This window comes from Zeus faber (assembly GCF_960531495.2).
Source record: "Zeus faber genome assembly, chromosome: 6".
In the NCBI taxonomy this organism is placed as follows: domain Eukaryota; kingdom Metazoa; phylum Chordata; class Actinopteri; order Zeiformes; family Zeidae; genus Zeus; species Zeus faber.
Window position 1 is genome coordinate 27,356,746 of NC_137201.1, and position 12,105 is coordinate 27,368,850.

Consider the following 12,105-nt stretch of genomic DNA (forward strand, 5'->3'; position numbering starts at 1 on the left):
TGCAGATTGGGTAAATCCTATAAGCTTTCAGGAGTTTCTTGATGTAGGGGAGCCTCAGCGTTATCCATTTTTTTTTTTCTGTGGGGTTAAATTGCTGGGGCCAACTTGTTTGATTTGAACTCCAGAGAAAAAAAGATGTCAAGAGTTTTGTTTTTTTTCCCCCACGGATCTACTCACTTTTCCTCTTTAAAGTGCACCAGATTGATTAACATTTAAACGCATGCCCCCCTGGACCACCTTCGAGGGGTTTGGAATCCCCCCCCCCTACCAAAGCTTCACAAAATAGGGGCCCGCAAACAGCGTTTCGCACGGGGCACCCAAAAAGCTAGGACAGGCCCTCATCACCGTAGTCCCAAACAAAGTCGGTCCCTGCTACTAAACGCTGTACAGCACAACATTCAGCCTCAAACGTAATGAATCAAAGACACTGAAATCCAGACATTCATTTGGTTGACGGGAAGGACCGAACATTTGACTGAACAGTATGTTCACTCTCCACAAATCGATCTGATGGGGATCTGGTACCCGACAATCTGACCAAATATATATATATATATATATATATGTGTGTGTGTGTGTGTGTGTGTGTGTGTGTGTGTGTGTATATATATATATACACATACATACATACATATGTATGTATATACACACACACGGATATATATATATATATATATATATATATATATATATATATATACATATATATATACACATATATATACACATATACATATATATACATACCACGGGGGGGGGGGGGGGCGCGCTCCACTCTCCACTCTCACGTGTTAGGTTTGTTGCGCCACATTTATTGAACCGGCGGATGTCGCCCGCGAACGCCGTGGCTGAAGCTTCGTGTAGCGAACCAGTTGTCGATGCAGCGGTTCAAAAAGGTGGTCCTTGTCCGTTGTTGTATTTCAGCGGGAAACCGACGTGTTCCCACGCAGGGAAACGGTTCCCAGACTTCTCGTTTGCCTTGTTTGTTGCGTTCGCTAGACGGAGGCTTGGCTGGGCTGGCTAAGCTAAGCTAAGCTAAGCTAAGCATGCGCAGAGTGCGAGGTGGAGACCAAACAAACCTCCGGTCCGCCACTTAATATGTTCGTGTGGGAACCCGGACTTGAAATATTTTCCGCACGCGAAAGAGCCTACTCATTTATAACATTTTAATTTGTTTTGACAAATAAAAGAACAAAAAAAAAACCCCATTTTTAACCGGTTGCCATTGTGTAAACAGATGTTTATGTTCCAGAACATTCATACAAATTTTCTGGTTTCGTTGATGTTCCCAGCGGATCATCCGCGGTGTCTGGTTTTCGTTCCTTGAACCGGTTCAACGCCCCCGAGTAAAACGTCTAAATAACCGTCTTCGCGGTGTCGTGGGGAAGTACTTCACTACCCAGGACCATTCAAAGGTAACAGCTGCTCTGACTGGTGGAGCTCGCTGCAACATGGCATCTCCCTTTGCGGAGATGCCATGTTACACTTAGCCCAGTCCCGCACGGCCAGGCCCGTCCCCGCGCTCCGTTTGGGGAGAGATGTCTGTCTCAACCGAACGCCGTCGTTCGGGGGAAAACGATGCGTCGTGTTTTTGTCATTTCTGAAACCGATCACAGGCGTCTTGAGCGGCGCCAAGCCCGGGATGCAGCGACGGTGCCCATGCAAAATAGAGTCGGGTGGGAACTTGTTTCCGTGGAACCTTTACACGTGGGGAGGCGAGCCCTGGCTCCACAATGGCGAAATCCCCGCAGAAAAACCCGTCACGCAAAGCAGTAACATACGCTCGACTATGCGATGCTACTTTTGTCGTAAAAAAACGGAGACAAGCATGGTTTGATCGGCGTGTAGGTTGCCAGCTCGGACGCCGCTGTTGTTTCGCGTAGCGACGGGGACGCCGAAAGCGGTGACACGCGGGCAGCGGAAGAGGGGGAGGACGCGCAGGTCGGACGGCGAACAACCCGCACGCGATGTCCGACGCGGATTCCGACACCGACCGCAGCGAAGAGCTGTACCCGCCCAACAAGCGAACCCGCTCGTCGGTGTGGGCGCACTTCGGCTTCAGGAAGAGGGACGGCGTCGTTGTCGAGAGCGAATCCCCCATCTGCAGGGAGTGCGGCAAGCACGTGCTGGCCAGAGGGGGGAACACGTCCAACCTGGCGTTCCACCTGCGGGAGCACCACCCCTCCCGTTACGCCGCGACGGAGAAGGTGAGGAGGAGGTGGGGGGGGCGTCACAGCGGCGCTTGAACCGGGGAAGATAAATGTTTGTCAAGAGTCCTGTTTCAAACGAGCTGCGCTGGAGTGCCCGTATACTGTATCCGCCCCGCCCCCCGCATTTAAACCGGAGTGGCCTCCGGTGCTTCAGTAGGAAGAGCATCAGTGAATCAAAGCTGTGTGAAACGGGATTTTCCGTTTAAAAAAAAAAAAAAAACTAACAAAAAAAACAAATGACAATCACCTATTAAAAATGGGGGTAAAATACTAATCGAGAAATGAGCATTTAATATGAATTCTACATGCGCATATTAGATGTTAAAATGAATTGATTTTAGAGTCCCGTGTGGTTTGAGCACAGGACACAACGTTATTAGGTTAATATTGAGGTTATGAAAACGCTGACAGTTATCCCTCTTGTGTCTTGAGTTCAGGCGTCCAAAAAGCAGGGAGAGGGGAGCGGTAGAGCAGGCCCAGCACAGCCGAGGGATTCTGCTCAGCCCAGTCTATTCACTGTCCTTCAAAGGAAGAAGAAGTCCGACAGGTTTCGGGAAAACCAAGAAGAAGAGATCACCGCCGCAATGGGCTACTTTATTGCTAAGGATATGATGCCTTTCCAAATAGTGGAAACCAAGGGTTTCAGAGCGCTGATGGAGAAAGCGGCACCAAAGTACAAAATCCCCCACAGAAAGTACTTCTCTGGACACCAATTACCCCAGATGTACTTGAAACTCAGAACAGAAGTTGAACAGTCGTTATCTGGGGCACAGCACGTGGCATTCACCACGGACCTCTGGACAAGCTGTACAGGACACCCTTACATGAGCTTCACGGTCCATTACATTTCACCGTCATGGGAGGTGAAGTCGGCTTGTTTAGAGACGGTTTTCATGACGGAGGACGACACAGCAGAAAACCTAAGTCGTTCCTTTGAGAGTCTCCTGGAAGAGTGGGGGATTGAAATGGGAAAGGTAGTGTGTGTCACCACAGACAATGATACTAATGTGAAGAAGGTCTTCACTGAGCTTCCAGTCACATGGATGAGCTGCTTCGGGCATAATCTGAATCTGTCTGTTGGGAAAGCACTGAAAATTGACAGAGTGGATGCCGCAATCAGAGCTTGTCGTGGTGTTGTGCAGGGTTTCAGCCACAGCTGGAAAAGGAAGAGAGCGTTAACAAAGACCCAAGCAGAAATGAACCTCCCTCAGCAGTCCCTTATCCATGATGTAGTGACCAGATGGGGCTCCACTCACGCCATGGTGTCCAGGTTTGTCGAGCAGCACAACGCAGTGTCCGCCACTCTGATGGCAGAAAAATGCACAAGGCACCTAGTGCTACGGGAATCGTACATCTCCACATTAGAAGACATCTGCAAGGTTTTGGAGCCACTCAGTCTGTTTACAGATTCCCTGGCAGGGGAGACCCACATTACCATCTCGGTCCTAAAACCCGTCCTTCAGCACCTGACAGAATTCATTCTGAAAGAAGAGGATGGCGACAGTGAGCTGGTGAAGAAGATGAAGGGCCTCATCAGGAATGACCTCCAGGATAGGTACTCCAGAGAGAATGTGGAGAGAACCATGTCAGTGGCCTGCTACCTAGACCCAAGGTTCAAGACCAGTTTTGCGGAGGAGGCAAGCTCCGTTGTCACCACCATTAAGAAAGAGATCCGTATGTCCATCGAGGCGTCGGCAGAACAAGATGCACCCATAGCAGCAGCAGCTAGAGAGGAGGCCGTTGCCCCTCCGGCACCAACAGAGAACACCACAGCTCCGAGAGGCTTGCACAGCCTCCTGAAGACCATCACAATGAGGAGACAGCAGGAAAGAAAACAGGCAACACAAGACCAGGGCTCAACAGAAGAAGAAGCCATGTCCAGTGAAGTTGCTCACTACATGGCCATTCCAACCATAGACAGCAACAGAGATCCACTGCAGTGGTGGAAGGTCCAAGAAGAAGACATGCCAAGAATGGCAAAGTTGGCCAAGAAAATTCTATGCATCCCTGCAACAAGCGTTGCCTCTGAAAGAGTTTTCAGTGCTTCTGGCCACATTCAGTCGCCCTTCCGTTCAAACCTAAAACCTGATAAACTGAACATGCTAGTCTTCTTACATAAAAATCTTCCTTAAAAAGGAACGCAGGGCCTAAATGCATCCAGTGATACTCATTTGACAAGTTCTGTTTTTATAATTTTCAATTATTGAGAGTAGGCCTGTGTATTGTGTTGTCTGACACGTGGTTATTATTTTAAATGCATTTATTGTTTTATTTTTCAATTCAAATACTAAAAGAAAAATCTACAGAGCCATAAATAAACAGATTGAGTTGTAAAACTTTGTCATTTTATTTTTTGAGCTTAAAACCTGATACCGTGATATATTGAAAATTGTGATATTGAGTAGTACGATTCTCATAGTCTGAAAATGTCTTACAGTCACATTCCTAATATAATGGTTCACCAAGTTGATCTGCATACTTCTTCAAGAAGCCTGGAGATCAGCATTTCAACAAAGGTATTTAAAGGAGGTTACCCGCCCCTTTTGCTTCCATTGCTTTAACAAATACGGCAAAATTAAACAAATGACAAATATGTGTCACCGCAATTGTAAGGGGGAGAAGGAGATAAGGTTTCTCACTCCAAATTAAAGAGAATATTATTGATCTCAGAATGTGTGTAATGACTAGTAAACGGGTTAAAACCCTCTTTTTAGGCTGGTATGGTCCTGAATTGGGATCTTGGTAATGAATTTACGGTTTTTGCCAGGGGAGATAATTTGGGTCAAAAGATAAATTACTTTTTGGAACAAAGTATTCATTTTTTAAATTGTCAATGGTATAAGATTGGACATCAGGAGCCCTGGATGGCCTTCATCACCATAACAAAACCCCGAATATCCTTACAGTCCAACCCCTCCAAATTCTGTTAAGTGACAAAGTAATGACGGCAAACCAGGCAGGGTCACAATGCGAACAAGTAGTCTTCACAACTACTATTATTATTATTATTATTTACAGGTATTTTATTATAAAAATAATATAAAATAGTGTTCACTATTAAATGTAACCTGGAAATTTAAAATATTCCAGGGTGTGTTAGTGACAATAAAATAATTCATGCAGCAACATTATCTCGTATTGAACAAAGGAACTCAACTGTTTGTCAATTTAGATGATCATTGTTGAAGTAAAAGAAGTTTAACACACTGAATATCAGATGAAAAAAATCTAGAAATGGATTTAGATTTCCTACTGATTATATCATGTATTTCAATTGAAACATATACAAAGAATCTCATTATTCTTCTAAAGGTTAGGTTTTTTTCACATTTTCTGAAATACTTAAAACATCACTGCTACACTGCCTCTTTTATAATATACAAGAGTGCAATTTGTAAGGTTACGTTATGAGGCAAGATCAAGCAGGGGAAAAACATGCTCGACTGTTGAATTACTTATTTTTTTGTCATATAACAGTCATATAACTACAAGAAAAAAATATATTTTAAATGAAACCCTGGAAGAAGTTATAACAATTGAAGATAAGAGAAACAGTGGCTATGTGAAGAATTACTGAATTTCAAAATCAAATGAACCATATATTTCATAAAAAAACAATCCTATTTGGTTCTACACACCCCAAAAAGAGTCACAATGTTGGACAGTACTCATTTCCCCCAAATCAGCTTACAGTAGGTGTACAAGACACATCTCCCATTCTGTGATTTAGGACGTAGACATGCAGCATGACACTAAAATCACTGACCATAAGAGCTGTTATTTTTAATGAATTTAAAACTGGACTTCACATGGTCCCTCTTGGATAAGGACTGCTCCATAATCTTGCATACGAGTTCCTTTTTTTTAATCAACACTCTCACAACCTGCGACGGCTCACTTCCCTGATCATTCATAAGGTTAAAGGGTGAATCAAGGCATGGATTTACGCCAATTCTACCATGTTTCTGTTGCATGAGAGGACACGATAAATGAAAAGTTATACTGACCGCGGTTTTACTCGGTGTTGCCCCCTACAGTCCATGTAGAGCATGACATGTACTCTACATGGCTCCTCTACCAAGAGGTAAAAAAGCTTTATAATGTCTCCAGTGGTTTTATTTTCCCCCTAAACGAATTGTAAGTGATAATTGATGGTGGATTGAAAAGCTGAAACCTTTTAAACCACAGTGGGCGCGGCAGAGTACCGTTTCTCAGTGTGTGGCGTGTTAAGGTCTGTGTGGGTGGCCTGCCTCGTCCGCCAGGTTCAGAATGTAGCTGGCCATGTCGGTGTCTGTGGGGGCGTCGGATATTACCCACGATTCATTGGCGGCGGTCACTTGTAGGCGGCAAATGGGACAGTTTCGGCTCTGCCCGCTCCTGCGAGAACAGAGATGAAGTGAGATAAAGTTATTCATGAATTCTACAGCTTTGTTATGCTGTTGCACTTCAGTTACAACTTTGTTTGTGTGCGCTTGATAAGGTTATTATCATACAGGAAATACAGTGGCTTTTTTTTTTTTTTGTTGTAGAAATTAAAAATTGTATGGGATCGCACCATTTGTCAATGCACTTCTGACAGAAGCTGTGGGCACAGGGCAGAATGAGGTCCGACTTGCCGTCCATGCAGATACAACACTCTTCCTCATCCGTGAGCTGCTTCACCCTGCAGTGACACACAAGAAACAGGAAACAATATTTATGAAAATGGCCCACTCCCAGAGTCTTGTTTTATAATACATAACTTATTTCTAATATGAATATGAACTTCAAGACTTTTGTTTACTCCTCAAAAGTACAATTTCATTCACTTTTAAATCATTAAATACTGTAAATGATTAATTCCCAAATGTTTGAAACACTTTGAGCTGCAAATATAGTATGAAAGGTGCTACACAGATAAAGATGATTATTATTACTTAGTTGATAATCATTATCAGCCTTCATGTCATTTGCATTGTAATCCTGCAACAAAATCTAAATCCAAAATAGACAGTGTGCCGTGTGTTGCTAAATTAGTAACATAATACACAGTGTTGGCCACCTGCCCATCCACATGCTGGCCTGGCAGGAGTCCGCGGAGGGCAGCTGGGCAGAGGGCCCTTCGCTGGCGCTCCCCTCTGGACACAGCACCTCGGCGGCCTGGCTGGTGATGTCACGGTACAGCTGGATGAACTGATACAGGTTCATGATCCTGGACGCCTCCACGATGCCGTCATCCTTGTTGATCTGGACACACACACACACACACACAAAAAAAACAGACACATGGATGTGTGCACACGCATTAGCTGCACTTTGTACTGTAGGTGTGGCACCAGGCAACAGTCAGGAAGGATGAGGCAGTTGGTGAAGCTGTTTTCCAAGATACAAAAAAGTTTCATATTTTAAACTGTTGACGGCATGAACATGCTAATTTTGAACCTTTTGAGGAGTGGCCAAAATGTGTGCAGTAGTGTGCTGCCCTGGGTTCATGTACTGTATGTGACTTAGCTTGGTAGACTGTATCAGAATTTACAAAACACAACATATTTATGAAAAATAATTAGGTAGTTGTTGAATTACAATCTTGCCTCCTAAAATGTTCTGGTCTCACTGACTTCCAGGTAAAGGGAAAAAAAGCTATGATTTCAAATAGTTCTACAACCAGCCAGCAAAGGGGAACAGTGAGACAGACAGCAGCCCAAACCCTGCAGTCATAACTCGCTTGTTTCCTTACTGGGACTGAACGTGCACTAAAAAGATAGATGAAGAACCAAACAATGAAAATAACTAATAACACACTCACTACCTCACCTTGGTGCAGACAACCCTCACTGCCACCTTCCACAGAGCTGTGGCGTCAGAGCCAGGCTCCACCTCAAACAGCAGGTGCTTCTGCTGCCCAGCAGCAAGTTTGGCCGTACTGAGGATGAAACATGTTCAGTGTCTTTCAAACAAAACATATTATGGGATTCTGTTCTTTTTGCAGAATACAATGGCACACTCACTCATGACAGATCATTCTAGACAGAAACACGCAGAGGCATAATAACAAGCTTAACTCTCAGTTCTCATAGTTTCTGTATCCACTGTTGCCCTCACAAACATTCTAACAATTCTGCTTAGCAAACGTGAATTATATATTCAGAGGCTAACCATACATTTATTATCACGGTTAGTTCGTTTGTTTTGCTGTATAATTACTCCAGTGAGTGAAAATGTCGTTTTTTTTGGTTGGATTCATGCTGTGTTTATATTATTACATTGCTTGGCATGAGCGACATAATCCTTACAACTCTATTCCTCTCGCCACACTCCCCACTCCCACCACCTCTGTCTGCGCCCTCAATTTCTAACTCAAACTATCTCAAACATATCAGCAGGCTTTGCTGAAAATATGTGACACAAAATACCACTGCATCTATGATAAGAAAAACTCTAAAGCACAACAGTTTAAAGCTACATCATGAAAGAGGAGTTTCTACCACATTTAAGTGTAAATGGAACGTGAAATGCAATGCACACATGACGTGCCATTGCACCTTTCATTGGTGGCATGCAGAAAACACGCCACAATAAAAAGCCAAGCATTCATTACTCATGGTTTTCATGTCACTGGATCTTCATACAGAAAAACAAGTTATTATTGAGTGGGAATTGGTTTTGAAACGCTGAATTTGCATCCGATTTGTATGACAGCCATATTGAAATGCAATCCACTCCATTTTTTTGCGTTCTGTAGTATGATGCATTATGACAAACTAAACGCAAAACACATGGTTGCATTTCTCCAAAGCCGTCAAAACAATAAAGCAATCCTGCCAAAGTGAAATGTATCAATGTCCAATCTGGCTGGCTGGGTGTACATTGAGCAGCACATTCAGACTGAATGTACTCGTAATTCACTGAATGATTTAGGCCATTCATTACAGCGAGCCCCTCTTATAAATGTTCTCCACAAATCTCTCCACAGTTTTCAGATAATTCTGTCATATAAAACAGTAAGACATTTCCTACTAGTTCCTGGATGACTGTGATTGCACAGTGATTACATTACATTTGCTACGATTGCTGCATTGTTTTGATAGAAATGCTATTATGACTGATGGCATTTGGTTTCATCACATGTAGAGCCGTCTCATACAGGTCTTACACAAAAATCTGCATTTAATTTTTTTAAAACATAATTCCGACTCAATATTGTTGCAATTTACATTGTTCTGCGGAAATGATACCTAATGGTACCTAAATGTGCCACAAACTCCTGCCTGTAACCAGTGGAATGCAGCTAGAGGATACAAAAGTAGAGAGAACAGAGCAGGCATTTAGGATTTTTAACAGAATCTGCCTTACACATCGTTGAGTTCGGCCACCCTGGCGAGAAACTCCTCGTAGGTGAGGTATCCGCTGTCACGCACCAACCCGGCGTGTTTCACCAGCTTCTCAGGCAGACGGTTCATCACCGCCTGGCCTGAGATCTGCTGGCCCATCCCGAGCAAAGCGCACGCGACAATACACAGGGCTGTGCCTCATTCAGTGTTGAATGACCTAACAGGAAAATAAATCAACAAATAAATTAATTATTTAATAAAGTCGCACCAGCTTATTTTTAGTTTGCAAATTACACATTTTTTAACTAATAACTAATTCAACATACAACACCAAGGATGCTAACTTTATCATTGGAAATATTCGTGGTTGCTTCTTAATCAGAAATAATTGCAAAATATCTGCAGTTGTGTTCAATGTGAAGAATCTGTAGTTCACAACCTCTCTCTGAGATACTGAGATCAACACCCCTTCCCTCATTACATTAATCGCACATTGTCACGTTATGTCATTAGAAACTGTGAACAATGCAATAACCTCTAACTACCACCCCATTTACTAAAAGCATGATATCTACTCTGGCAGACAGTGTGAAATCCTACTGTTGTAAAATAAAAGCTGAACAAACTGAAATTACCAGCCAGTTTGATGAGTGAACATACCGTGAGTTTGAAAAGCGTGGAAGTTGACATAGTTGCTGACGTAACTTTCATCTCCTGCGAGTTTCGTTTTTACACACATTCCCCATCTGCCCGTGCCCCTCACAGACGCTGCTTGGTTTTTGGATTCAATTCTGTCCGTGGGTTTTCAAGGACGTTCGACAATATTTCGTCATTTGTTTGGTTCCGTTCCAATCAGGGTTGTATCTCAAACAAGTTTTAAATAATGCTATTACTTTGGAGAAACACGCAACGTAAATAAACAAAGGCTACTGAACAGCAACTACGTTACCAGTTAGCTGGCAAACATCGCACAATTTCGGTAATTTAAAACATGAACATTCCTCCACTAGACATCGGTTGGCATAAACGATTCCTTACCCAACAGTGAACGTCGCTCAGCATTGTCTATAACAGAAAAGAAACAATAACAATGCGATAATTTGTGGACACGCTAAAAGCCCGTAGCCGCAGTTTGTTTTGACAGCGGGTTGTCGCCGTCTGATGACGCCACACGACCCGCCCAGCCCCCTCCCACGACGTGACGAACGTTCAGGTCGTGGGACGGAGGCAGGGACGCGCACTGTTTACTCCCCCCCCCCTCACTCATAATTCATTCGTTATTTTCCCTTAAACGAGCGCTAAATTTCTGAAAAAAGCACATCGTTTGAATGCAAAGTATACCCGGGATTCAAGATGGTAGGTCTTGACGGATAGTGCATACAATACCGATAAACAGACGCGGTTCAGAGGTAATCTACGGGTTTGCTTATTTGCTATAGAAATATATGCTATTGTGTTGTATTTCATCTGCTATATTTTTTTTAAATTCTCGTTTGTGTAAATGATATAGTTTGCCTCCATATCATTTGTATTACGGATGCGTAACGTAAAAACAGAAATAGGTCAAAGGTGAACTACGTTTTGCTTATTATATAAAAAACAAACGTTAAAAAGTCGACACAAGTCTATTTACCCTCCAGAAGGACTGATTTATATTCAGCACAACAATATCATTTCAACTTCTGTAATAACTCTCAAACCAGCAATCCTTGTGTGAACCATCTCCCGAGGTCTATATATTTATTGTTTTCATCGAAACGAATAACTTACCTGTGATTGGTGTGGGTCGGTCATTTGTTTAGGTTTGATAAAACATTTCTCGATGCTGTCCTGGATGAAAGTCCATGAGCACTGATAATCTATATAATCGGCTCGTACCGTATAGATTATTCCTAGATTCCCTGACATCGCGCTAGATTATTCCCCGGTTTCACCACAGGGCGACAGCAACGCACCCCTGTTAAAAAAAAAAGAACCTCTTTTTATTGCGGCTCTTCCGATAATTAACAAGTACATTCATCGTCCTCATATATTGACGATGGTTATGTTTTGTTTGTTTTTGTTACCCCCACCGATGCTTCCGAGGACATTGAATATCTAATACGTAACTTCATTGACGGCAGAATTTAAAAAGCCAATTATTATTAATGCATTTTTTTTAAATGTATTGCTTCGTACATAACGACTGTGAATGCCACGCCGTTCAAACGGTCACTGTCATTAATTGAATGGCAAAAGTCTTGTCCACAAATATAATTTTAAACCCCCCCCCGCGCACGCACGCACGCACGTTAAAAGGAGGAAGTTTATCTTCCATTTTCTCTCCCATACCCTGACATTTTGAGATGTGAGGTCTAGACACGGGTCCTAGTGTTTTCCTATTCAGTGTAAAGCCAGCTTTATCATTTACTTCAGACACATGTCAGGCCATTCGTGATGAATATAGATTCAGGAGCTTCAGCAACATAAATAATTTCCATCTTATTCCAAATGTCTAAATGCCAACGCATTGCAGATCTGCATCGGGACAAAAACACCCTTGATTGAAACATGCTGGATTGAATGATCAAAATCAAGTGAAGGCT

General features: G+C 43.0%; 2 protein-coding genes across 4 annotated transcripts; one reads left to right on the forward strand and one right to left on the reverse strand.

Moving 5' to 3' along the window:
- Positions 1-774: 774 nt before the first annotated feature.
- LOC307231495 (E3 SUMO-protein ligase ZBED1) lies at positions 775-4,510 on the forward strand. The gene is made up of 2 exons (XM_080002233.1): positions 775-2,207; positions 2,648-4,510. The coding sequence occupies exons 1-2, from the start codon at positions 1,968-1,970 to the stop codon at positions 4,340-4,342; spliced, it is 1,935 nt and encodes a 644-aa protein (XP_079858359.1). The 5' UTR covers positions 775-1,967; the 3' UTR covers positions 4,343-4,510.
- Positions 4,411-10,668, reverse strand: rnf141 (ring finger protein 141). 3 transcript variants are annotated; one of them, XM_080002235.1, is made up of 7 exons: positions 10,559-10,660; positions 10,181-10,311; positions 9,543-9,737; positions 8,004-8,112; positions 7,252-7,436; positions 6,766-6,873; positions 4,411-6,587 (listed from the first exon to the last, which is right to left on the reverse strand). In XM_080002235.1, the coding sequence occupies exons 3-7, from the start codon at positions 9,677-9,679 to the stop codon at positions 6,437-6,439; spliced, it is 690 nt and encodes a 229-aa protein (XP_079858361.1). In that variant the 5' UTR covers positions 9,680-9,737; positions 10,181-10,311; positions 10,559-10,660; the 3' UTR covers positions 4,411-6,436. The 3 variants fall into 3 exon arrangements, with proteins under 3 accessions (XP_079858361.1, XP_079858362.1, XP_079858360.1); XM_080002236.1 differs by lacking the exon at positions 10,559-10,660 and having other exon boundaries at positions 10,181-10,534; XM_080002234.1 differs by lacking the exon at positions 10,181-10,311 and having other exon boundaries at positions 4,412-6,587; positions 10,559-10,668.
- Positions 10,669-12,105: the final 1,437 nt, after the last annotated feature.